The 27966-nt window shown below is 40.8% G+C and overlaps 1 protein-coding gene across 1 annotated transcript; it reads right to left on the reverse strand.

Annotated features, from left to right (window-relative positions):
- Positions 1–14617: 14617 nt before the first annotated feature.
- LOC311135570 (ATP synthase subunit g, mitochondrial-like) lies at positions 14618–26957 on the reverse strand. The gene is made up of 3 exons (XM_084169581.1): positions 26827–26957; positions 16707–16867; positions 14618–14815 (listed from the first exon to the last, which is right to left on the reverse strand). Exons 1-3 carry the CDS (start codon positions 26876–26878, stop codon positions 14717–14719), a joined length of 312 nt encoding a protein of 103 aa, XP_084025707.1. The 5' UTR covers positions 26879–26957; the 3' UTR covers positions 14618–14716.
- Between the last annotated feature and the right edge of the window lie 1009 nt (positions 26958–27966).

Raw genomic sequence — 27966 nt, forward strand, 5'->3', positions numbered from 1 at the left:
TTTTTTTTTCGGGGGGATGGATCAGCTTAATATTGCAGATAGATTGTATCTTCTATCAATGTAATTGTCTGCATCACTTCCAATCCCCCATGTTTATTTTTATTTTATATATATATATATTCCCCTTTATTACTTTTCAACCCCACCATCCTTTCCCTACTTGGAGTAAATTAGTGAACAACAACGCCCAGGCCTCTACTTCCGGTCTATACTTACTATCTACACCTTATGGACAGAGTTAATTTTACAATAATTCTATATATATATATATATACACATATATATATATATATATATATATATATATATATATATATATATATATATATATATATATATATATATATATATATATATATATATATACATATACATATATATATACATATACATATATATATATATATATATATATATACATATACATATATACATATATATATATATATACATATATATATATATACATATACACATATATATATACACATATATATACACATATATATATATATACATATATATATATATATATATATATACATATATATACATATATATATATATATACATATATATATATATATATATATATATATATATATATATATATATATACATATATATACATATATATATATATATATATATATATATATATATATATATATATATACATATATATACATATATATATATATACATATATATATATATATATGTATATGTATATATATGTATATATATGTATATATATGTATATATATATATATATATATGTATATATATGTATATATATATATATATATATATGTATATATATATATATATGTATATATATATATATGTATATATATATATATATATATATATATATATATATATACATATATATACATATATATATATATATATATACATATATATATATACATATACATATACATATACATATATATATATATATACATATATATATATATATACATATATATATATATACATATTTATTTATTTTTTTGCTCCTGAACCTCTTCTACTCTCAACCTCTCCGATCATTTTCATGATGTCCATCCGGTTTGCTTCTAAATGCCATATCTTTCTAACTGTGCTCTTTCCCAAAAGCTCCCAACATACAACCTATATACTTATTATGGACACAGTATGCTTACATTATTAGCTATCTTTGTTATTATTTGTTGTTATTTGTTATTAGTCCCATCCTTCAACTCTATTCAATACCTCCCATCTATCTCTTAACACCATCCATATAGGATTTCTATTTGCCATATATATTTCAACCGTACTGTGATGTTTTACAAAAGTTCTGAACCTTTCTATTCTCATTGCTTCTACAGATTGTGAATTAAAAATAAACATTTTTGCTAAAAGTATTATTATATTATTGATTGATTGACTATGACTTTTCAGATCACCCAGTAACACCGGGTTCTTTGTCACATCCCTGATGAAGGCCCTTCTCCCCCGATTGCTCAGTTTGGCTGGGCGGCCAGCTCTAAGAAGAGTATTGGTGGTTCCAAACTTCTTCCATTTAAGAATGATGGAGGCCACTGTGTTCTTGGGGACATTCAATGCTGCAGAAATTATTTGGTACCCTTCCCAGATCTGTGCCTTGACACAATCCTGTCTCGGAGCTCTGCGGACAATTCCTTCGACCTCATGGCTTGGTTTTTGCATTGACGTGCACTGTCAACTCTGGGACCTGATATAGACAGGTGTGTGCCTTTCTAAATCATGTCCAATCAATTGAATTTACCACAGGTGGACTCCAATCAAGTTGCAGAAACATCTCAAGGATGATCAATGGAAACAGGATGCACCTGAGCTCAATTTTGAGTCTCATAGCAAAGGGTCTGAACACTTAGGTATTAGATAAATATATAGTATATAGTATATAGATAAATAAGGTATTTCTGTTTATGTTTTATCAATTTGCAAAAATTTAAAATAACCTGTTTTTGCTTTGTCATTATGGGGTATTGTGTGATGATTGATGAGGATTTTATTTATTTAATCAATTTTAGAATGAGGCTGTAACGTAACAAAATGTGGAAAAAGTCAAGGAGTCTGACTACTTTTTGAATGCACTGTTTATATATGGTTTATTTTCCATTAAAAACTGAAAATAGTGTCTGCTAGGGGACATCAATGCGCTATCAATGTTCAAACATTACCTAACCTAGCTAGCTAGCAAGGTGGATAGCTAGTACCTATGTTCAATGTTTAACATTGTTAGCTAGACACAAACAGAACGATTCATAGAATGATCTGCACAAAAAGGCAACCAAGCAAGGCCTATTAGCTAACTAACTCCCTTTGGAATGTTTTAACTAACGTTAGCTAGCAAGCCCAGAGACAGTTTCCAAAGCAAAACCATTTCACCTTAGATCATTCTTACCTTAACATAATAGCTAGTTAGCTATTTCAGTTTGGACATTCAACACTGGTACAATAATCCAATCTGTTACGATGATGTCCTAACGTATGGTATTCACTCACCTATGAAAAAAAACACTGCTGGTCTTTTTCTTCTATGGTATTGTGGTGGTCCGCAAACAAATGTTAGATGTACATGCCACCACCTACTGTACTAGAGTGTGTAGTCAATCAAATCTTACAGACTAAATTAATAAAGAAACAAACATTAAGAACAACTAAACCCTCCTACCTAATCCTGTCCTATTAACAAAAAAATTGCCCTACTAACTTCTGACAAAGCCTCACCCATCCCCCAAATCCAACCCCCAGATGTAATGATGAGTTCAATGTCCTAGGCGCAACCGAGCAAACACCACCTCTTCCTTCCTAATCTGACTTTTGAATCTTTGTCCACTGATGTTTCTTTGGAGGACATATAAAAGCGGCCCTTGGGCTCGATGTCCCACCTCTTCTGCCACACATCTATCAAAAAGTCTCTGATCTTACATTTGGCCTCACCTACCACTCCCGGTCATACTGTCTGAACTAACTTGACTGTATCAGGGTTCCCCAAATGTATGCATATTTAAATGGAGAAAAAAATTCATAAACTAGTTACACAGGAAATTCAAAAGCTTAATTTGACCTATGCACTAACAAGGCTTTTCAGCAAAAGCAGCTTGACTACTGCTAGAGTACTGTAGATTTATTGATCTACTGTACTTCAACAACAGATGTACTCACATTGAGAAAAGTTTTGAATCTTAATTAACCCATCCAAACTGCAGAGTAGAATAGAATAAAACTATTGTCCATCCAGGATGGACATTTTTCTTTGGCATCACCTTACATTAAATGGATCACATACATTCTCACATCACACACATTTAAGCCACTCAGTCCATCATATTGCATACACCAAAAACATAGAGGACATTGATACATTCACTCACAACTGACCGCTTTCCCAACTGCACTGGATAGATAAGTACATATACCGATACAATTTACATAGCATGAACTGAGGGTGTAGAGTGTGGGAGGGGTCACCAATGACAGCAGGTGCCTTCCTTTTGGTTGCCTTGTGGAACAGACTGTTCAACTGTGCCTGTGGTTGACCAATTACTTTGCTGGCTCTGTTTACTATTCTGGTCAATTTCCTGATTAAAAACAGGCCCTGGCTTGCTTCTTTTTTTTTTTTTTTTATACAGTCTGCATTCTCTGTAAAAAAAAAGCTCAGCTTGTCATCAATGTGACCCTAGGTATTTAAAACACAACAACCTCCACTGGTTGGTCGTTCAGAGAGAGTGGTTGGGACATTGGCAGGTTGTTGCCATTGATGATCAGCTCCTTTGTCTTTTCCACATTGATGTGGAGGGCACTTGACCGGCACCATTCTTGAAGGTTGTTGGCCTGTTTAAAATAGCTGTCCCCATCTGACGTAGCATCTTTAAAAAATTGTCCCACCAGAGCCATGTCATTCATGTACTTGAAAAGGCTCACATTGTTTCCTTGGATCTTCATCTCATTAGTGTAGATAGAGAGCAACAACAGTGAAAGGACACACCCCTGGGGCGCCCCTGTGTTCAGGGACAGTTCATCAGAGAAGACCCTCTGTGGGACGTCAGTTAAAAAGTCCTTCATCCAACCTGCGAGGCCTCCATTGACATTCAGGTCCAGTAATGGTTTCAGCAGTGTGTGTATTTGCATTGTATTGTATTGAAAGCTGAACTAAAATCAATAAATAAAATGTGTGCATTTGATTTTGCATGTTGAAGGTGACTAGCCACAATGTTCACCCCCTCTGTGCCTTATAGGAAAACTGTAACAGGTCCAGTTCATCTGCTATGGACAGGGAAACGTGCTTACTGACAACCCTTTCTATGCATTTGGCCAGAAGGGGCGTGAGAGCCACAGGTTTGAAAGTAATTTGGTGATTTGTCTCCTGGCTTCTTAGGCACCGGTACAATGGTCGACACCTTCCAGGAGTTTGGCACTGTGCAGGTGCTTAGCAGGAGTTTAAACAGTGGTGTGAAGGCTACCTTGAGCTGGTCGGCGCAGACCACTACTTTGCCCCGTAATCCGTCTGGGCCTGGTGCTTTGTGCGGCTTCATGTGACAGGCATGAGGCCACCTCATTCTCTGTCGTCTGGACAGGAGAGGATGTGGGGATGCGGTCACATACTTGTTCACATTCTTCCATAAAAGCAGTTAAGGTCATTTACAAAGGATGAACAATCTGCCATTTTATGGTTCTTTTATTTTCTATTCCCATCCTTGCATTAAGCATGCTTGTCTTGGATTGCCTGTACAGAACCTAAAGCTCCACTTTATCCTTGAAGTCCTTTTTAGCTTTCCACATTTTTGACCTGAATTCATTTTCTTTCTCCTTTACAGCATCAGTATCTCCTTTCAGGAACGCAAACTTCCTTCCATTGAGGCACATTTTCAAGTCCTTGCACACCCAGCGCTTGTTGTTGGGAGACACTCCTGACAGTTTTTGTGTTAATGACAGTATACTCACAGATCTGGATGTATGATGATGATGCGGTCTGTCAACTCATGGCGATCCCTGCGCGAGTCAAAGAACACCTCCCAGTCTGTGACATCAAAGCAATCCTTGAGCCCCACCCTGCTCTCCTCTGTCCATACCTGAATGGATTTCTCTATAGTTTTTTTTGCATTTCACCTGCATCTTGGTAGGAGTTGGATAACGTTTATGGTCTGATTTCCCGATGGCTGCTCTGCACACTGCCTTGTATGTGTCATCTATGTTGCCATAACACTGGTCCAGGATGCGAGTTGAGTGAGTCGGACAGGTGAAAAGCAGATTAGATTACTCTGAATTTCCTCTTTGAATTTAGCCCTTGCCGCTAACTCATCCAGTTGATTATTTAGTGACCACACATTTAACAGGGTGATCACCGGGAGAGGGTGACGGCTTCCCCGCCTCCGTAGTCTGTTCCTTGACACCACCTCAGAGTAGGTTTACTCTATTTTGTATTTATTTCACCTTTATCTAACCAAGTAAGCCAGTTGAGAACAAGTTCTCATTTACAACTGCGACCTGGCCAAGATAAAGCAAAGCAGTGTGATAAAAACAACAACAACACAGAGTTACATATGGAATAAACAAAACGTACAGTCAATAATACAATAAAAAAATCTATATACAGTGTGTGCAAATGTAGTAAGTTATGGAGGTAAGGCAATAAATAGGCCAATTTAGTATTAACACTGGAGTGATAGATGTGCAGAAGATGATGTGCAAATAGAGATACTGGGGTGCAAATGAGCAAAATAAATAACAATGTAAATAACAATATGGGGATGAGGTAGTTGGGTGGGCTAATTACAGATGGGCTGTGTACAGGTGCAGTGATCGGTAAGCTGCTCTGACAACTGATGCTTAAAGTTATTGAGGGAGATAAGTGTCTCCAGCTTCAGAGATTTTTGCAGTTCGTTCCAGTCATTTGCAGCAGAGAACTGGAAGGAATGGCGGCCAAAGGAGGTGTTGGCTTTGGGGATGACTAGTGAGATATACCTGCTGGAGCGCAGACTACGGGTGGGTGTTGCTATGGTGACCAATGATCTAAGATAAGGCGGGGATTTGCCTAGAAGTGATTTATAGATGACCTGGAGCCAGTGGGTTTGGCAACAAATATGTAGTGAGGGCCAGCCAACGAGAGTGTACAGGTCACAATTGTGGGTAGTATATGGGGCTTTGGTGACAAAACGTATGGCACTGTGATAGACTACATCCAATTTGCTGAGTAGAGTGTTGGAGGCTATTTTGTAAATGACATCGCCGAAGTCAAGGATCGGTAGGATAGTCAGTTTTACGAGGGCATGTTTGGCAGCATGAGTGAAGGAGGCTTTGTTGCGAAATAGGAAGCAGATTCTAGATTTAACTTTGGATTTGAGATGCTTAATGTGAGTCTGGAAGGAGAGTTTACAGTCTAACCAGACACCTAAGTATTTGTAGTTGTCCACGTACTCTAGGTCAGACCCATCAAGAGTAGTGATTCTAGTCGGGTGGGCGGGTGCCAGCAGCGTTCGATTGAAGAGCATGCATTTAGTTTTACTAGTGTTTAAGAGCAGTTGGAGGCTACGGAAGGAGTGTTGTATGGCATTGAAGCTCGTTTGGAGGTTTGTTAACACAGTGTCCAATGAAGGGCCAGATATATACAAAATGGTGTCGTCTGCGTAGAGGTGGATCTGAGTGTCACCAGCAGCAAGAGCGACATCATTGATATGCACAGAGAAAAGAGTCGGCCCAAGAATTTAACCCTGTGGCACCCCCATAGAGACTGCCATAGGTCCAGACAACAGGCCCTCCGATTTGACACATTGAACTCTCTCTGAGAAGTAGTTGGTGAACCAGGCGAGGCAGTCATTTGAGAAACCAAGGCTATTTAGTCTGCCAATAAGAGTGCGGTGGTTGACAGAGTCGAAAGCCTTGGCCAGGTCGATGAAGACGGCTGCACAGTACTGTCTTATCGATCGCGGTTATAATATCGTTTAGGACCTTGAGCGTGGCTGAGGTGCACCCCTGACCAGCTCGGAAACCGGATTGCATAGCGGAGAAGGTACGGTGGGATTCGAAATGGTCGGTGATCTAACTTGGCTTTCAAATACTTTCAAAAGGCAGGGCAGGATGGATATAGGTCTGTAACAGTTTGGATCTAGAGTGTCACCCCCTTTGAAGAGGGGGATGACCGCGGCAGCTTTCCAATCTCTGGGGATCTCAGACGATACGAAAGAGAGGTTGAACAGGCTAGTAATAGGGGTTGCGACAATTTTGGCGGCTAATTTTAGAAAGAAAGGGTCCAGATTGTCTAGCCCAGCTGGGGGGTTGCCAGGTGGAGCAAAATGCTTATTGAAATTCTCGATTATCATAGATTTAGGCCAGCCGTAGCAAAATGCTTATTGAAATTCTCGATTATCATAGATTTATCAGTGGTGACAGTGTTTCCTAGCCTCAGTGCAGTGGGTAGCTGGGAGGAGGTGCTCTTATTCTCCATGGACTTTACAGTAGTACATTAATGTACTTGGTAATGTAAACTTGTTTTTTCATGCAAGACACACATGCAATCTGCCATCTGGGAATCTGTTCAATGTTCCTAATATTGATATTTACCCATTGGTTCTTAAAGGGGCAGTCTGCAGTTCAAACAACAACAAAGTCCACAGCCTGCCACTGTTTTGGTAAAAAGCTGAAGAATTGGGGGTGGAGAAATGTAACCACTCAAATTCATAGATAGAGCTATGACAATTTTAACCATATTCAGAGGCTAAACAGTGCTTGTTTGAAATTACATCGTTTACAAGTAAATATTTTGGGTTCGGATGGGGTATGACAATTGGACTAAGCTTATGAGGCATTTATTATATAAGTTATATTCTTCAAGAATCAATGGGTGTGTGTAAATAATTTAAAAGTAAAAAAAATGTATGAAGCAATCACAGATTGACCGATTAAATCAGAGCCGCCAGAAAACGAGTAGCGAGACCGCATTTTCCCCAGTACTTCTCAATAGAAAGCAGCAGCACTGACAGACACTTTTCAGGACATTTTTGCGTTCCAGTTCAACATTTACCTGCTCTGTCGCACTCTACCATTGAAGACTACATTATTAAATGTCGTGCTATTTGTATTTGAGCAATACGTTTGGCCATTCATTCAAGCACCACTACGCTCCCGTGACTCACAACTTCTCGAGCACTTGAGCAGTACAGAAGTTGATACCGTACGTTCACACAGCACATGTCGTGAAAAAAAAAGAATCACCCATTATTCTACTCGCTGAGCTTATTTATTTTAGGGAAAGTGATTTACAAAAGAAAACTTCCATAGTGAACATACTAGAAATATGCTGGCTACTGTTGATAGTCTACAAAAAGAAAGCTACAAAAATACACTTTCGCATTCGTCTTGTCTAGCCTACTGTAGCCACATTGATCTCGCTTTTGGAACGTAATTCTCTTAAGGGGCAGCGTCCTATTTTGAGATGTAAAATCAATCTTCTCAAAATGAATGCAATTAATACAATGCAATTAATGAGAACAGTTTGGTTAGGACATCTACTTTGTGCGTTAATAGTGGTTTCTTTGCAGCAATTCGACCATGAAGGCCTGATTCACACAGTCACCTCTGAACAGTTGATGTTGAGATGTCGGTTTCTTGAATACAATTTTATTTTCCACCTGCGCCGAATAGAACAGGTTACTTACTTACAAGCCCTTAACCAACAATGCAGTTAAGAAAAACTGTTTAGTAAAATATGTGACATCAGTCAAATAAAATAACAGTAGGGAGGCTATATACAGGTGGTGGAGTCAATGTACCGGTTAGTCAAGGTAAAATGTACATGTGGGTAGAATTAAAGTGACTATGCATAGATAATAAACAGACTAGCAGAAACAGTCCGGGTAGCCATGATTAGTCGTTCAGGAGTCTTATGGCTTGGGGGTAGAAGCTGTTAAGAAGCTTTTGGACCTAAACTTGGCGCTCCGGTACCGCTTGCCGTACGGTAGTACAGAGAACAGTCTATGACTAGGGTGGCTGGAGTCTGACCATTTTTAGGGCCTTCCTCTGACACCGCCTGGTATAGAGGTCCTGGATGGCAGGAAGCTTGGCGCCAGTGATGTACTGGGCCGTACACACTACCCTCTGTAGTGCCTTGCGGTCGGAGGCCGAGCAGTTGCCATACCAGGCCGCGATGCAACCAGTCAAGATGCTCTTGATGGTGCAGCTGTATAACTTTTTGAGGATCTGAGGACCCATGCCAAATCCTTTCAGTCTCCTGAGGGGGAATAGGCTTTGTCGTACCCTCTTCACGACTGTCTTGGTGTGTTTTGACCATGACAGTTTGTTGGTGGTAGACACCAAGGAACTTGAAGCTCTAAACCTGTTCCACTACAGCCCAGTCGATGAGAATGGGGGTGTGCTCACTTTCCCCCTGTAGTCCACAATCATCTCCTTTGTCTTGATCACATTGAGGGAGAGGTTGTTGTCCTGGCACCACACGGCCAAGTCTCTGACCTCCTCCCTATAGGCTATCTCGTCGTTGTCGGTGATCAGGCCTACCACTGTTGTGTTGTCGGCAAACTTAATGATGGTGTTGGAGTCGTGCCTGGCCATGCAGTCATGGGTGAACAGGGAGTATAGGAGGGGACTGCACACACACCCCTGAGGGGCCCCCCATGTTGAGGATCAGCATGGCAGATGTGTTGTTACCTACCCTTACCAACTGGGGCGGCCCGTCAGGAAGTCCAGGATCCTGTTGCAGAGGGAGGTGTTTAGTCCCAGGGTTCTTAGCTTAGTGATGAGGGCACTATGGTGTTGAACACTGAGCCGTAGTCAATGAATAGCATTCTCACGTAGGCGTTCCTCTTGTCCAGGTGGGAAAGGGCAGTGTGGAGTGCAATAGAGATTGCATCATCTGTTGATCTTTTGGGCGGTATGCAAATTGGAGTGGGTCTAGGGTTTCTGGGATAATGGTGTTGTGAGTCATGACCAGCCTTTCATAGGACTTCATGTCTACAGATGAGTGCTACAGGTCATCTTAGTGTTCTTGGGCACAGGGACTATGGTGGTCTGCTTGAAACATGTTGGTATTACAAACTCAGTCAGGGACATGTTGAAAATGTCAGTGAAGACACTTGCCAGTTGGTCAGCGCATGCTCGGTGTACACGTCCTGGTAATCCGTCTGTTGACCTGCTTAAAAGTCTTACATTTTACGGACACAATCTATTTTACAGTAGTTATATTTTGTTTATTTTTAGTCCTGTCCTTCCTCCAGGGTTGCTGTTAATAATGGCAGACACTGGCTGTGACTCCACACTCCGAGGGTGTCTCAGGGATTGCTTGGATATGCAAAAAACACATTTCCAATTCACACAGGTATTAATACGCACTTATATAATATAAGCACCCACCAAATGATTTGTATTTATTGTAAATATTGTTGTTAATAGCTGCATATAGAGAGAAAGCATGCCAACCTTTTAGGCCATGCATGACCCCAATGCATTTAAAAACTACACCATGTCCAGGCCAGTAGAAATTCTGTTCGGGCCAGTAAATTTGTCCAACTGGCCCGGTCGTGCCAGTGAGACATTTTTTTTGTTAGCATTGGACAATATCATAGCCTACGAATAGGACCCAGAGTCTTACCTGACCAGGTCATCATGAAAAACTCCATGCCTGAGAAAAGACATGTAGGAATTCTGCATTATTTTTTATGAGGAAAATCTGTTTGATGTTAGTTATATAAGCTGTTTCAGGACTTAAGCAGTAAGGCTAACATGGCCTGTTTAAGTCAACTAGGAGATTATTGTTTGTCTCATTCAAGTGACTGTTTGACACTGAATATCAGTGAAGGCAAGCCCCCAAGGATTTTACAATGGCCTCAATAGTGTTTAGTGTGAGACATTGACAGCCTAAATAATCACAATAATGATTTGGGCCTTGTGCTCTGAACAGTCCTGCATGACAAAACACAACTGTACTATAATAAAAACATGTTTGAAAGAATTGTCACTACAGTAGTCTTGCACATCTTTTTGCTAAATGAATCTATACTTTAAAATGTTTTGTCCATGTTTCATCCATTAAGACCACAATGATCTGTCTGTAATTCTGCTTCAAGACAAAATGTTTGTGTCCAGTGCCTTCTGCTGGTAGGTGTTATAAACTACAGCCATTTTTCTACAAGGAATGTCAGTCAAATGGTTGAATTGACCCTCCCACCCAGTCTTTGGACCACCTGCCTTGGAAACCATAGACAACTAGCTAACAAGGGATGTTTTACGTCAGCTATGTGTATCAGCTAGCTATATATATTGTACTACTAGAGAATATTGGAATTAGAAGAAAGTTCTGCATATTGTTGGAGAGGCTAGCTAGCTACCTTTTCTCATTGTTGAGTTGCTAACATTTGGCAGCTTGGTACCGCCAACTAGCTAGCAAGTTTGCCATCTAACGTTAGCGAACGCTAGCTAGCAGATTTGGTCAGCCAGCAACGCCTAGCAACTAGCTAGCTGGGACAAGTGACTTCAGCTTTTGAACAAGTGAAATATCTGTCCTACATGTTCGAAGGACAAGTGGCTAAAAAAGTTCATGTCAAGCCCTGCTGTCTAGGATCTTCAATTGTGTTTCAGTCTGCAAAAACTGTTCTAGACAACTTCCTCTTTGACACAGTAGAGACAGTTGGAGGGGAGCATGGCCGGCCCGCTCATTAGGTAGGATAGGCGGCATTTTCTGAGCTAAACTGACCAAGACGGAACTCCAACAACAACACCTAAAACCTCACATAAGTCTGCCCAAAAACAATGACAATTTCTCTCAACCGGTGGCATATGGGCTTTTTAGGTAAGTGCTGATGCCGCCCTGTGATAAGCCGTGCCCACTTTGTCAAAGGCAGGTGCGCAAACTATTTTGCTTGTCCATTCCCAGCGAGACTCTTCAGGGTGCTGTTTGAGACAAACGTCGCTGCGGCGCTCCACCAACGTTCTGTCAAAAAAATGTACATAAATAATGTAGCAGATATAGGATATGGTAGAAAGTGTATGTGGCCTTTTCTGTAGCTTACAGGCTGGAGATCAAATGTATGACAATGTAATGAGGTGACACTTTCTACATGATGCAGGTTCCTCCGATCAAATAGCCTAACAAATGGCTCTCAATCAAATAAGAAATGTGCTGTCATGTTAACAAACAACATATCCTAAAAACAGGACAAAGTAAAATGGACAATATGGAATGGACAATCACAACTGTTGTCCAGGATTTTCACCCCATTGTCATGATCAGTGGTGTCAGTTTTGTATCCGTACATTTTTGACAAGCGGATCATAGCGAAAAATGTAATACTTCTGCATTTCTCACTGTGTAAACACATTGTAAATAGGCTCACGATAACTCCTGATAAAGTTGGGTAGCTGATACTCGGAGCTTAAATTGTTTTACAAAACGGTGGGCATTCATAAAATTCCATTGCGGGGCAACATGGTAGGCTACACCTCAGTAAGCATGAGCCAACATCTTCTGGACATTTTTTGTGTGTTTTACAAACGGTAGGCTTACCACATAGATGGGCATTCATAAAATGCAATTACAAGCAACACTGTAGCTACACCTCAGTAAGCACGGACCGATGCAGACGCCTTTCGGACGTCTTTTTTTTGTGCAGTCCGGACCGGCCTTGATTTCCACATCCACCCATAGACATTGGTTTTTGGTCCGGTCCAGACCAAATCTGAACCAATCATAGAAGTCTATGTTTGGTTCAGATTTTGTCCAGTCTGGACCAGCCTTGATTTGGCCAAACATAGACGTCTATAAATTACTTATTTTCAACTTCCATTCTGAACCAAACATGAACATGATTTCAACATCCAGAAAATATGTATTTCAACTTTGTTTTGCAGGTCTCAGCAGAACGGCAAGGACTGGCCCTGGAGGAGAGTTCAGTCCTATTCAAGGTGTCAGGTAAGTTGAGGACTCATTCATACTTCCCAGTCCCAGAATCAGATTCTCTGTCAATCAATCATTCAGCAAAATGATTGATTGGAAACCATGCGTTTGATACCATTCCACTCATCCCGCTCCAGCCATTACCACGAGCCCGTCCTCCCCAATTAAGGTGCCACCAACCTCCTGTGAACTGTACAGTGTACACCTAACACAGAAACTCACTCACAGCTTTTGGGAATTAGTCAATTAACAGGTTCACTCTTTCACTTCAGTGTCATTAACAAATCTGTCCATCAGAATTCACAGCAAAACTGAATACTGCATTGCAGTTACAGGATGTCCATCTAATCAAAGCTACTACTTTACCAACTTGTCTCTTCTGATGCAGGTTAGAGTCATGCTGGCCAGCGTCTATGAAAGACTCCAACAGTGTAGTGATAGTGTTCAACCACGCCACCTGACGGAACTAGAGACATGGCACTACAAGTTAATCTCTTCACAGGGGCTGCATGACTGCCACTGTCTGCTGACGGCCCACCACAAACCTGGCAGTGGAGCAGATAACATAAGACCCAACCAGTGGAGGCTGGTGGGAGGAGCTATAGGAGGACAGGCTCAATTTAATGGCTGGAATGGGAAAATTGGAACAGTATCAAAAACACATGGAAACCACGTTTGACTCCGTTCCATAAATTCCATTACAATGAGCCCATCCTCCTATAGCCCCTCCCACCAGCTTCCACTGGACCCAACCTAGGTAGGCCTAAAAATCAACAAGCTCATCCTTGTGTGTTACATCATGTATAATTTGCTAATACATTAGCTTTTTTTCCATTTGAATGACATTAGAAAGTTTCCAACGCTCCTGCTGCTAAAAGGAACCTTTTGTGAGTACATGCCATATCATGCGTCACTTCTTTAAAGACCGGCCACACGCCACTGCTGTTCGATTCATACCAGAGGCCACAATTGTCATTTGGATCTCTTAGACATGTTTTGGCATATGTGTGTGTAGCCTCACATTTGAACAGGTTACCGCTGATGCACTTAACCTAGAGGAGGATCCTGAGGATGTGCGCCAGGGGGTCCACAGGTACTTGGTCTACATACTGTCAGAGGACCGGGAGCGAGAGGTGGTGTCTATCATTAGTTAATATTGTCCCTAAGCGTCTTCATCCATCATCGCCGATGTTTGGATTTAGACTCCACTAAACGTACTCTGTAGTCAAAGGATCTGCAACCCCTTTGTCACTTCACCACAGCCCACCTCAGACATTTCTGTGCATGTCAGACAGGAGGCTCCTCAGAGGAGGACCATCCTCCCCTAAGTGAAAAGTTATTTGTCAACCTTCAACTGCACTTGGATATTTTGTTCACAGGAGGTTGGTGGCACCTTAATTGGGGAGGACGGCTCGTGGTAATGGCTGGAGCGGGTTAAGTGGAATGGTATTAAATACAAACATGTGCCATTCTATTAACTCTGTTCCGGACATTATTATGAGCCGTCCTCCCCTCAGCAGAATCAGCTCCACTGATTTTGTTGTGTGTGTGTATATAAAAATGCCTACTTTTATAAACACTTTCCACTAAAAAGTCTCAGAATAATGCTGGCAACTTCAATATATTCGATAGAAGTCCTGAAGTGTCTAAGAAAAGACCTGATAATTAGTTGTAAATGTTCAAGTTACAGTGCAATAGTTCTTTAAACAATTGACATTTTATTAATTGGATCTCCACAGAGGTGGAAGTTAAGAGCGTACAACACTCAGAGCAAAAAGCGACAGGACAGTCCAAAATTTAAACGGCGTATCCTACGATGCCTCCTTTCCCGATGCACTCTCCAATGTAGAACCACATCAGCACTTCAGTGCAGACCATTCCATTTCTGAACGCATCCTGTAACAAAAGCATATTGACATTGAGATTAATCCCAAACAAACACCAGTGAGTAACATCTAAAATCAACATTCAAGGACAAGAAACAGACAATTACATATTTCCCAAATGGTTAGGGTGTAGGCCTAATGTCTCCTCTAGTGGATTGTGGCTTCTTTCAAAGAATAACTTACTTTGATTATGAAGGGACTACTTGTAAGATTTGAGATAGAGGGAACATTGGTCGTGACCCAAGACTGCCTCGCAGGTCCCAGGACTGCCGCTCAGAAATATCAGCCCACCGAGAGAAGCAGATTTTCTAGAGCAGTGGTCACAAACCAGTCGATCGACCAAATATTTATGTAAAAAAACCAACGATAAAGTCTTACCTTCCTATTTTTCTATTTGATTTGTCTATGGCTGTTGGCTTTAGGCGCCCCCGATTCAGCTGCCCTGCGCACTGGGTAGGCGAACTGTTGCCATTTTGAACAATTTCATGTGTCTGAAGGCACAAACTCTGCCTTCCACGCGGGACCAGAGAGCAAATCAAGTGCCATATAGGCCTACCACTTGCCAATCGGATGGCTCAGATGACCGTGTCTGCAGTAACGTAGCAGGCATAAAAGGAAGTTACAGCGAAGTTGATACTGAGATTTCTAAACCATGACTAGAGAGACTCAACGAATACAGCAAAGATTTGCCGTTTTCATGAGCGAGTTCATGTTTAAGTTCTTACTCAGCACTGTCAACACTTTAACACTTTTATAAGCCATAAAATGCACTTTCTTCCTATTTCAGAAAAGGTTGGTGACCACTGTTCTAGAGTTTTCCCTGTTAACACTATCAAAGTGTCCCTTTACTGTGGCAATTTTGAAACGCAATATTAGCCACTTTCAAAGCAACATACCAAAACATGCAACAGATTTTGTTGTAGGCAGAACGCATCGGAGTAGGATTGCATTGACACGCACTACTCAGCCCATACTCTATACAGACCGGTGCGGCATAAACAATCAGAGCTGCAGTAGGCCTATATGCAAATAGACCATTGCCATATATGGATCTGTGCCACTTACGTTGAACTGGACTGTGTTTACAGCATCAGCAGTCATGAGTAGATGCGCTTGTTTCGAGATCAAAGCGAGAGCTGCATGTAGCCACGTGTGCACATTTCGTTCATATCCTTTGCTAGTTAGTGAGTTATTATCCCAGTTATAGATCATTTGTAGTCAGCAACAGGGGAGTGATTGCTTCTTACAAGAGCACACAACGTATACATTTTTTAGACATCTTTGAAAAGCATATTTTTGTCTTAAAAGGGGCAGTGTTGTATTTTGAGACAGGCTTGCATAAGTTAAGTAGCCAATAGGCAGAGGGCAGCATAATTTGTCTGATTCTCTGTAATAATGGTATGGGAATAATAATAATAATACATTTTATTTTGTAAAGGGGTTTCTTGCATCAAACAACATTTTCAGTCACCTCCTTGTCTGAAGGAAAAGTGGATAAACAGGTTGATGTCAAGCCCTGCATGTTCTTTTTTCCCCCAAAAGTCTCATGGAATGTAGGTCTACATTGAACACCACACATTGGATGCTACTGTAGGCTGAATTATAGAACAGCTATTTCCATGTTAAAATGTTATGGGATGCATTTTCTACATTGTTTTTGATGGTAGGCCTACATTATGATCAAATAGCCACAGTCCAGCCTCAGTGTTCACAGTAAATGTGCGCTGGAAGTTGCACAGAACTTTCACAACGTTTTGAAATTTGCTCAGTGACTAATTGTTTGAGGGAACATTGGTCACAACACCCACATTCAGAGAGCCAACGTCCAAAATAAAGTACTAGCTAGCTACTTACACAGAAATGCATTGATTTAACCTCAAGCAAATCTTTTCAGTTCTCACCTTCACTGTGGTCTGTCCAAGGCGTCCACTGTTGACACCGGTGAGGATGTTCTTGATTCCTGCAATGGCCTGGGGAATCTCGGCAGGGGAAGGGGGCACAAGCTCGACTTTAGCGTAGTGCCAGAAGGTCGCTAGCCGGGGCTTGGAGTAGGTGGCAGCGGCTGAAAAAACAAAATGTACACGCCATGTCATGAAATGTGTCCTCTGCTGCACGCTGCTGGGTCAAGCGAGACAAGAAACATTAGCTAATGTTAGATATACATTTACAGTTGAGACAGATAGGTGACTCAGAGAGCTTGTCAGAACAACTGCCTAAGATTGACATTTAGCTTGTTAGGTAGCCAAGTTACCTAGCTAGCTAACAAATTAGTACTATCTACTAAAATGTGTTACCACATCTAGCTAACTAGCTAGCCAACACTCATTTGTAGACAATTTATTATTCGAGATTGATGGTGACTTGGCTACACTGAGTGTACAAAACATTAAGAACACTGCTCTTTCCATGACAGACTGACCAGGTGAAAGCTACGATTCCTTATTGATGTCACTTGTTAATCTGTGTAGATGAAGGGGAGGAGACCGGTGAAATAAGGATTTTGAAGCCTTGAGACATGGCTTGGTATGGGTGCCATTCAGAGGGTGAATGGGCAAGACAAAATATATAAGTTAGGCTGGACAATAGAACGAGTCAAAATTCACCCAAGGCTGAAAAACGGTCAAAGAACACTAGCGCGAGACCATAGCAAATTAATTGAAACAAACCTTCGCTGAGCCTCTTTTGACTGGAATGATCCTTAGAATTCAATTTCCCCTAAATGGCACCAAAAAAATGTATACCTTTTCATTTCACCACTACAATCTGTTTTTAGGACAAAACTGAAAAATAACAACTTGTGTAGAAAGTAAACACCCGCACATCGATGGTGCCAAGTGTGCATATGTCTGCATAACAAGGAAGTAGGAAATAAATGGCAACTTCTGACTATTTCTGGTCTAGCGATCGATGGCAACGGAGTACACTGCCCAGCCTTACATAATTAGAAAGAGATTCTCATGATTAAAATGGTGTCCTACTTGGAGAAAAAAAATCTAAATATACACATTGTGAGATATTTGGCAAAATATACCAGCATGCCTCTCCATAGGAAAACAATGGGGGGAGCTCAGCGTTACAAAGGCAAAAAGTATTTTGGGGCTAGCGTTTGATGACAGAGTACGCTGCCCAGTCTTACATAATTAGAAAGAGGAGATTCTCATGATTACAATGGTGCCCGACTTGCAAAAAATTTAAATATACACATTGCGAGATATTTTGTGAAATAAAACAGACATACCTATATTTCCCCTATAGGAAACAATCTCACAGTTCCATTAGTACTTTTTGTAGTTGTTGATGTTTTAACTACCAGCAATTGGTAACAGCAATGTACGCGGCCCAAACTTACATCATTGGAAATAATAGGTTATCCTGATTTTAAATGGTGTAGAACTTCAAACCATTAAAATACCATACATTGAGATATTTGGCAAAATAGACAGACATGTCCATATTTCCCCAAAACAATGTCAGTCTGAAAGTTCTAAGAACAGTCTTTTATTTAACCAGCTCGCCATTTATCTACTACCATTTGCCTTTTTGTGTTTAACACTTTGTGGTTTGTAATCTACCGGTTAAGAGCGTTGGGCAGTAACTGAAAGGTGGCTGGTTCGAATCCCCGAACGGACTAGATGAAAACTCTGTCGATGTACCCTTGAGCAAGGCACGTAATCCTAGTCGCTCTGGATAAGAGCATCTGCTAAATGACTAAAATGTAAATGTAAACTAGGCCTCTGTGAAAGCGTGGCAATAACTTATTAACTTTTAATTATTCACAGATCTACTCCTCTGATGGCAGGCAGCACACTCCTGAAAATGAACTGCTCAGCAAAGCAAAGGCTCTTTTGAGAGCTACCAGTGTCTGTGTTTATATGTTAAGGGTGTGCTACTTTGCCAGATAATGTCACCCATCTAAATAGTTTTTATTTTTATTTTAAGAATTAACTAAAATGTATGATGTTTGTCAGTTTCATTGTTTGTTATGCTATACATTTATTTTAGTTTTTATTTAACTAGGCAAGTCAGTTAAGAACAAATTCTTATTTACAATGAAGGCCTACCAAAAGGCAAAAGGCCTCCTGCGGGACACAGTGGCTGGGATTAAAATATATATATTTATATACACACTACAGGTCAAAAGTTTTAGAACACCTAATCATTCATGGGTTTTTCTTTATTTTTACTATTTTCTACACTGTAGAGAGAGGGAGAGAGATATTATATATAATTGATATATAAACTCAGCAAAAAAAGAAACGTCCCTTAAACCATAAACAATTAATGAACATGCTCCTGTGGAACGGTCGTTTAGACACTAACAGCTTACAGACGGTAGGCAATTAAGGTCACAGTTATGAAAACTTAGGACACTAAAAGAGGCCTTTCTACTGACTCTGAAAAACACCAAAAGAAAGATGCACAGGGTCCCTGCTCATCTGCGTGAACGTGGCTTAGGCATGCTGCCAGGGCAATAAATTACAATGTCCGTACTGTGAGACGCCTAAGACAGCGCTACAGGGAGACAGGACGGACAGCTGATCGTCCTCGCTGTGGCAGACCACGTGTAACACCTGCACAGGATCGGTACATCCGAACATCAGACCTGCGGGACAGGTACAGGATGGCAACAACAACTGCCTGAGTTACACCAGGAACGCACAATCCCTCCATCAGTGCTCAGACTGTCCGCAATAGGCTGAGAGAGGCTGGACTGAGGGCTTGTAGGCCTGTTGTAAGGCAGGTCCTCACCAGACATCACCGGCAACAACGTCGCCTATGGGCACAAACCCACCGTTGCTGGAACCAGACAGGACTGGCAAAAAGTGCTCTTCACTGACGAGTCATGGTTTTGTCTCACCAGGGGTGATGGTCGGATTCGCGTTTATCGTTGAAGGAATGAGCGTTACACCAAGGCCTGTACTCTGGAGCGGGATCAATTTGAAGGTGGAGGGTCCGTCATGGTCTGGGGCAGTGTGTCACAGCATCATCGGACTGAGCTTGTTGTCATTTAAGGAATACCTGGGATAGGATAAAGGAATCCTTCTACCCCCCCCCCCCCAATTGTAAAGTGGTTATCCCACTGGCTATAGGGTGAACGCACCAATTTGTAAGTCGCTCTGGCTAAGAGCGTCTGCTAAATGACGTTAATGTGCCCTTGAGCAAGGCACTTAACCCTAATTGCTCCTGTAAGTCGCTCTGGATAAGAGCGTCTGCTAAATGACTAAAATGTAAATGTAATGTAAATGTAATGTAAATGTCATTGCAGGCAATCTCAACGCTGTGCGTTACAGGGAAGACATCCTCCTCCCTCATGTGGTACCCTTCCTGCAGGCTCATCCTGACATGACCCTCCAGCATGACAATGCCACCAGCCATACTGCTCGTTCTGTGCATGATTTCCTGCAAGACACAAATGTCAGTGTTCTGCCATGGCCAGCGAAGAGCCCAGATCTCAATCCCATTGAGCACGTCTGGGACCTGTTGGATCGGAGGGTGAGGGCTAGGGCCATTCTCCACAGAAATGTCTGGGAACTTGCAGGTGCCTTGGTGGAAGAGTGGGGTAGAGTGGGGTAACATCTCACAGCAAGAACTGGCAAATCTGGTGCAGTCCATGAGGAGGAGATGCCCTGCAGTACTTAATGCAGCTGGTGGCCACACCAGATACTGACTGTTACTTTTGATTTTGACCCCCCCTTTGTTCAGGGACACATTATTCAATTTCTGTTAGTCACAGGTCTGTAGAACTTGTTCAGTTTATGTCTCAGTTGTTGAATCTTGTTATGTTCATAAAGATATTTACACATGTTAAGTTTGCTGAAAGTAAACGCAGTTGACAGTGAGAGGACCTTTCTTTTTTTGCTGAGTTTATATGACCAAACACACATCACAACAAGAGAGACAACAACATAAAGAGAGACCTAAAAACAACAACATAGCATGGTGGCAAACCAACATGATAGCAACACAACATGGTAGCAGAACAAGACATGGTACAAACATTATTGGACACAGACAACAGCACAAAGGGCAAGAAGGTAGAGACAACAATACATCACGCGAAGCAGCCACAACTGTCAGTAAAGAGTGTCCATGATTGAGTCTTTGAATGAAGAGATTGAGATAAAAAAAATATTTAACAGGAAAACTCCTGCGCTCACTTTTTTCTGTCCCTTTCCACACTGCTAACGCAAGACGAAGGACTGAAAAAGCATTTAACGATTCATGTTTTACCTGTTTTGATGCTTGTGTTTAGAAATTATACTTCATTACTTAACGATGATCAATATCCCTGAACATTAATTCAGTCACCTCTGGTCGACAAAAACGTTTTTTTCCCCTAGTACATTCATTGTCAAATTCATCAACCAGCATCGACCCGCTCTGCCTTCTTGAAGAAGTACCAACTCAACAAGCCGGCCAAAAGCTTGTGCCGTCAGTGGCAGCGAGCACTCTGCCTTCTCGCGCAAGCGAGGGGCATGTTGAGGTAAATTTGCTAACCGCGAGGGTTGCATGATGTAATTTATTGGCGGGCTGGAAGATGCACTAGTCTTTTCTATTCCCGAGGCTGTTTACTCCCAATATGATACGTTAAGAGGGTGTTTTTATAATCATGTCTACTAGGGTTGAGGTTAGCGCATCTGAGTAGTGATTGCTTGGCCGGGGTTCAATACCTACTATAGTCACTCTTTTTTTGCTCACCCAAAAGCAACACAGGCCTTATATGAGATATATAGCTAACTGTAAAGTAAAGAGTGACCATTTTAGAAAATTGGTTGCATGCTATTTTACGTCAATCGTATTGCTGTTATAGCCTATAACTGATGCTTCGCGGTCTTATGCTGCCATCTATTGGAAATATTTAGCAATTCAAAGTTATTAATTCACATAAAGACATTGGTGAGCCAGCTGAGAAATAAAGTGTATTTTTCTTATTAATTCCTGAGATCAGTCTCAAACCTGCTGTCATGACTTGCCCTCACGGGCTGAGGATCAAAGATGCCTGCTAGGCAAAGGTTTGAACACCCCCTTTCCTGGGGCCAGTTTTATGACCGGTCGTAAATTCCTCGCAGAAACTTTTTTTTCTGTGCCATTCTGTATTGGGATAGGGAATTTCCCTGTGAGACAAAGGAAGCCTTCCCGCAAAGACTCCAACATCCAAAAGTGGATAATGAAACAATATTCCTACTTAAAATAATGTGGGAAATGGTCGGTGGGGAATTAAAGAACAATCATGTCAAATTCGTTACTATGTTGTGATGTCATTAAAGACGGTGGAACAACATAACTGTATCTCTGGGGGTGTACACTTCCCAGTTATGAGGTTTGCATCTAATTGTTGTACAAAATGAATGATTAAATTGAATAATACTTTTGTGAAGAAACATGTGATTTTAGCATTCTAGATGAGATGATCGTTTTCCATATTGATTTGTTCTTGGTCAGTGGTCACACCCAGATGAGCACAAACATGATGGAACGCCCCTTTTACCCCGAGTGCATAAAAAGCCTTGAAAAACTAATTAACATCAGATGTGAAGCGTGAGCTAAATGTTACAAAATTGTTTAAAAACCAAACTCCATTACCAAACAAAGACCAAGCAGATTACGGTATAAGCCGGATGTTGCAAATGGTTGAATTTCTACCAGACCAGGAAGCGTGAAGCTGAAGCTACACATTACAAAATGGTTAGACCAGAAAGACCAGAAAACGTGAGACGTTAATCCACACGTTTGAAATGGAGAAACTCTGAAACTCTCAACCTCTACACGAGGTGAAGAACAAGACAATGCACTAGACCTTATCATTTCAGTCAGCAGCTGGCATGTATAGTCGTCTAGAGAACTTTCACTAAAGACACGAGTTGGGAAGGACAATCCCTCTCAGACAACCGCTGGTACATCTGAAGTATACATTCTAACCACAACTAAGACCAGAAACTCTACCAAGGACATTGGGATCTCTGGTGGGCAAACCAGAGTCCTACATCATCAACTCAACTATCGAGGACAGCTACACGTAAATACGTTGCATTTATAATCCGAATGAGCGTTTAGTGGGGTTTTAAGCATTTGTATTTCCGTGAGCGTAGTTTCCAAAGTAACCACGATAGTTTGAATCTCTCTCTCCCTTCCGCTCTGACCCTCCTTCTACCCAAGCATTCATGCTATTGTTAGTCCAGTCCACTAGGGACCTGTTTTCATTGTATTACGTTAGTAATTAATAACCTGTGTGTGTGTGTTTGTTTTGTGTATTATTTAGTTAGTAAATAAATAAATAATTAAGCCAATTTGTGTATTGCTGATTCATCAATAAGGTTAGGGTTCTTGCAAGTTCAAGGATTACGTGACGTTCAGAATGAGACTGATAAGACGTAATTATTTAATAAGTGACTTATCGATATATATCTTCTAAAAGTTTAATTTGGGAGATGGTAACTCGTTAAACAACTTCTTCCGTGGTGCCCCAAATTCCTAATGAATTAATTGTTACATGATTAATTTAATCGAGTGACAATTAAACATAGTTAGGTGATTCAATAAATAACAGTCATACATTAAAGTAAGTCACGTCACAACACTGCCCCACCTATCCCAGCCAATTGCTGGACTTTCACATATAGGTTACTAGGTCACACCCAGTTCAAACCACATTTGAAAAATAAAATGTGGCTTGTTTATCAAGTGTTCCACCTTGCAATAATAAATATCATAAAATAACTAATAACAAACAAAAAAACTGCAAAATGCTTACATAGGTTTTGATTTAAAAAATAACAATCAAAATGCTATTTAGTACTATAATGGTATTTACTAACATAATATTATTACAAAAATAGTTTCTAAAAGTATTCTAGGCTACCCTACCCAAGAATTAGAGTTAGGGTTTAAGGTTAAGGTTATACCTATTGCTAGGGGTTAGGGCTAAAATAGGTTATACCTAGGGTTATAGTTAGTGGTGACCATTACAGCTATAGGTGCATTGTGTTACCAGTCAGGGTTAGGGTTATAGATAGGGTTAGAGTTACCATTACAGCTGTAAGTGCATTGTGTTACCAGTCAGAATTACAGTTAGTGTTAGGGTTAAGGCTAAAATAGGTTTAGGGTTTTTAAGGCAAAAAACTGTATGGGTTTATATCTCTTGCTCCTCCCTGTGGCCTTCTGTGGGTACTACATAACACACTTGCTAGGCTCATAATCTGAGGTAGCTACTGCGTCAGAGCTACAAATCAATGAGCTAGACCTATCCATTTGGTTTGCAACTCAGTGAACCTGTGCAGCATTTGCTCAATTCGATGCCTACGAACAAACAGATTTCGACGCATATCAAATTACCCAGCAGCCATTTAGAAACAACAAATCATCAAAATAAAAAGGTTATTTCTTCATTTAAAAATGTATTCTGGCTGTTTAAATCAGCCACGTCTTGAAAAAGAGGACAGGGGACAAGGACATGCATTTTGTACAGGTTTACACCTTTTTCTGAAAAAAATTATGGTTAACCACGACCAGAAAATGTTTAACGTTTGATGGCTATGCGCCAGCCATCGTTAGCACTGTGGGTCACAACAACGTGTACCCAGGCAAACAGTGAGCTTGCTTATGGAACGCCGTTTGGGTCTTTGCGTGTCAAAAAAGATACGTCAAATAATACAATTCTATTATAGAATGCTGTGTGCTGAAATTGCATGTGCAAGCCAAGCACCACCACTACGATCAGTAGCACTGTAAAAGCTGTACAAAAAAATAATTCTGCAAACTAGCACACACCGGCCACCAACGATATGTTTAGAATAGCGCGTTGGTAATAATGCATTATTTGTTCGAAAACATTTGTGTTAGCATTTGAAATAAGAGCAGGATCAAACGAGCAGGATCAAAATTTTTTGCAAATATCTTTGATACAGATGTTATTAGCAACTTCTGGGGTAGCTAGCTAGCTTTAGCTTAGTAACGTTACCTAGCTAGCACCAATGCAACTAAAGTTAGCCTGAAAACAATGACCAATAGAAATTGCAGTCATTTTAAATATTCTTAGCAATGACTTAGGAATCCATGTGAGTAAGTATTAGCTAGGTAGCCACTTGAACTTCAGTTCATGAAAAAAACTAGCTAGTCAGCTAACGTTATAAGCTGCCAGTAAACTTCATCTGGCTGGTGAGGCTTGACCGGACCGGGTTATGTGTTGTGAAAATAGCCACAATAAGGATTAGCCACAATAGTGGCATTTGCAGTTTGCCATCAAAATAAAAGTACCTCTTTGAAAGTGACGCAGAAGGTTACAAATTGGTGAAATCATGCAATATTTACACTAGATAATGTTAAACAAGGTTGGAATGTGGAGCAATGAAATGGGGTATCAGTCTACTCGGTGACACCCACAGAACAGAACTGTGAAGAGTTTACGCAAATATTAGTGTTTTAGCTCTTATCGCATGTGAAATCACCTCCCCAGTCAACCTACTGTGCGTATTGACATTCATATTGCACTGTACAGCCTTACCAAAGGATTGGGGATCAATGAAATGTGGTGTCAGTCTCCTCAGTACCAAGAGCTTTTTTCCCAACGTCCTTCTCAGAGTTATCAGACTCCAAAACATCCAGATTGTATTGTTTTTCCTCTGTAATAGGGTTCAATACACATAGTAGGGTGACTGGTACAATAAATGTGGCCGCAATAAGAGCTACAACGCTAATGTTCTCTGGGTGTCACTAAGTAGACTGATACCATATGTCATTGATCCATAATCCATAGGTAAGGCTTTACAGTGAAATAAATATGCCCCCAACGCAATTCTACAGTCTAATACATCCAGTGTGATCTTTTTTGACACTCAAAGACCCAAACGGCGTTCCATACTTGCTTACCAAGTAGCCGTAACCTTGTTAATAATAAATTACCTGAGGAAAGCCTCCGAGTTCAACGTGGGCAGGTCTCATTGCCAACAATAGCGAAGCAGGCATTGTGACGTAGACAATGGGCTGGGAATAGAACGTTCCGAAGGCGAGTTGTCAGAATTTAGCTAGTATTCAGACCCCTCTAGCAACACATTTTCAAAAAGTGACTAGCGACAAATCTAGCGACTTTTTCTAGTGTTACTGGAGACTCTGACGTGAAAGCAGGTATCATTCTTACTCTTCTCAATGAGCAGCGGGTGGGGGTGGGGGCCCAACCCCTGTCCCAAAGCACTCAAAGTCCTCGCGCAGCTTTTTGTCTCTCCCATGACATTATTCCTCTCCTACAGCGTCCATCACAATTACATGCGCAATTATGCAAATTAGGCGATGACGTCATTTAGCGACTTCTAGGACAGCCAATAGCTACTTTCCTTACTGAGGAGTTGGCAACACTGCGAGTTGGTACTGCGAGTTGGTGCAGCGGTGCTCAATATAACTAATAGGAGCTGGCAGGGTGAAAAATGCCCTAAAACAAGGCCTGTTACTTCACAATTACGGCAACCAGCTGGGACATCTGGTAATATTATGAAACTGGGCTCCACGATGGATGCAATATACTAGTTATCAGAAAAAAGCGTTGTTAAAAATGTCATGTGTCCATCCTATTTAAGTGCCTTTTAACGGGGTATGGTGCCAGGTGCACCGGTTTGTGTCAAGAATTGCAACGCTGCTGGGTTTTTCAAGCTCAACAGTTTCCCGTGTGGATCACGAATGGTCCACCACCCAAAGGACATCCAGCCAACTTGACACAGCTGTGGGAAGCATTGGGCGTCAACATGGGACAACATCCCTGTGGAACGCTTTCGACACCTTGTTGAGTCCATGCCCCGACGAATTGAGTCTGAGGGCAACAGGTGGGGCTGCAACTCAATATTAGGAAGGTGTTCTTAATGTTTTGTACACTAAGTAGCTAGCTACAGCCGGCAAGATGCGCTAAGCTGTAACGTAGCTAGCTAACTGTTAGCATAGCCACCCATGCCAGCTTGACTGTAAACTTGACAATAACATGCATGTTTTAATAGAGTCGGCGTTAAACTTATGTCTAAATACAATAATTTAACTTACCTCCGATCAAAGTAGGTACTTTGGCCACCAGTTTCTGGACTGCCTGTGCCATGATGGTTTGAGTAATTTTCACGACTCTATCGGCTATTTGCTGCAACTGAAAGTCACCTCCAGCTAAAAGGACCCCTCAAGTGCGGCTGCCTTATGATTTGCCTGAACTGAAATAGCTGCAGAGCTCAATGTTGCCAACTAATTTTCAGGGGAAGTTGCTAGAGGCAGGTCGATTTGTTGCTAAAAGTTGCTAAATGACGTTGTGATGTCATTGCGTGATGACGTCATTACGTAATAACGAAAAACTGCGTCATGACGTAGAATACACATTAATGTTACTCAAATCGACTGCCATCTCAGTGACAAATATGATTTAATATTTGTTAGTTTAGATTTGTTTGTTTATTATCACAATTTTATTTGTAAAAGTAATATAAACACAAAACATTTTATATGATCAGATATTTTTTATTTTTAAACACAACACATTGAATTATTGAACAATTACACATTATTGAACAATTAATTTTTTTATATTTTCTTATTAACTAGTAAACCTACACATTCTGAACAATTATAGTTTTAAGCAGTGTATTGGTAGTTAACATGCTACCTAACTGATCAACAATTATAGGTACAAGCTAATAACAAGGTATATATGCTATTTTATTGAACAAGTAACTTAACTCAAATAATGATGTGTGCGCTAGGCATCTCTCTCCAGCTCCTTGGCTGGCCTGCTGCTGCCTGTGCACGAGCTGAGCGCCTGCTGCTGTCATCACTCACACTGCACTTTTGCAGCCATGCACGTGTGTTGTGACTGAGTGTGTGACAGAGAAAATCGTTTTTTTGTGTCATTTAGAGGGGAAATGCGTGCATTTTAGCATTTGAATCACCTTTCAAAAGTTGCTAAAAGTTCCAAATACATTTTTAAAAGTAGCTACATTTGTTGATAGGGGCTGTTTGAAAAAAAACTTGCCATGGTTGTCTGAAAAGTTGCTAAATCTAGCAACAAAATTGCTAAGTTGGCATCACTGGCAGAGCTGCCTCATGAATCATAAACTACTGTATTGTAACGACCCTGGGTTTATAAGCGCGGATATCGACTCTGCCATGCGAGCATTCTTTTGGGGCACAGTCGATGGCGCG

This window comes from Coregonus lavaretus (genome assembly GCF_964263955.1).
Source record: "Coregonus lavaretus genome assembly, chromosome: 10".
In the NCBI taxonomy this organism is placed as follows: domain Eukaryota; kingdom Metazoa; phylum Chordata; class Actinopteri; order Salmoniformes; family Salmonidae; genus Coregonus; species Coregonus lavaretus.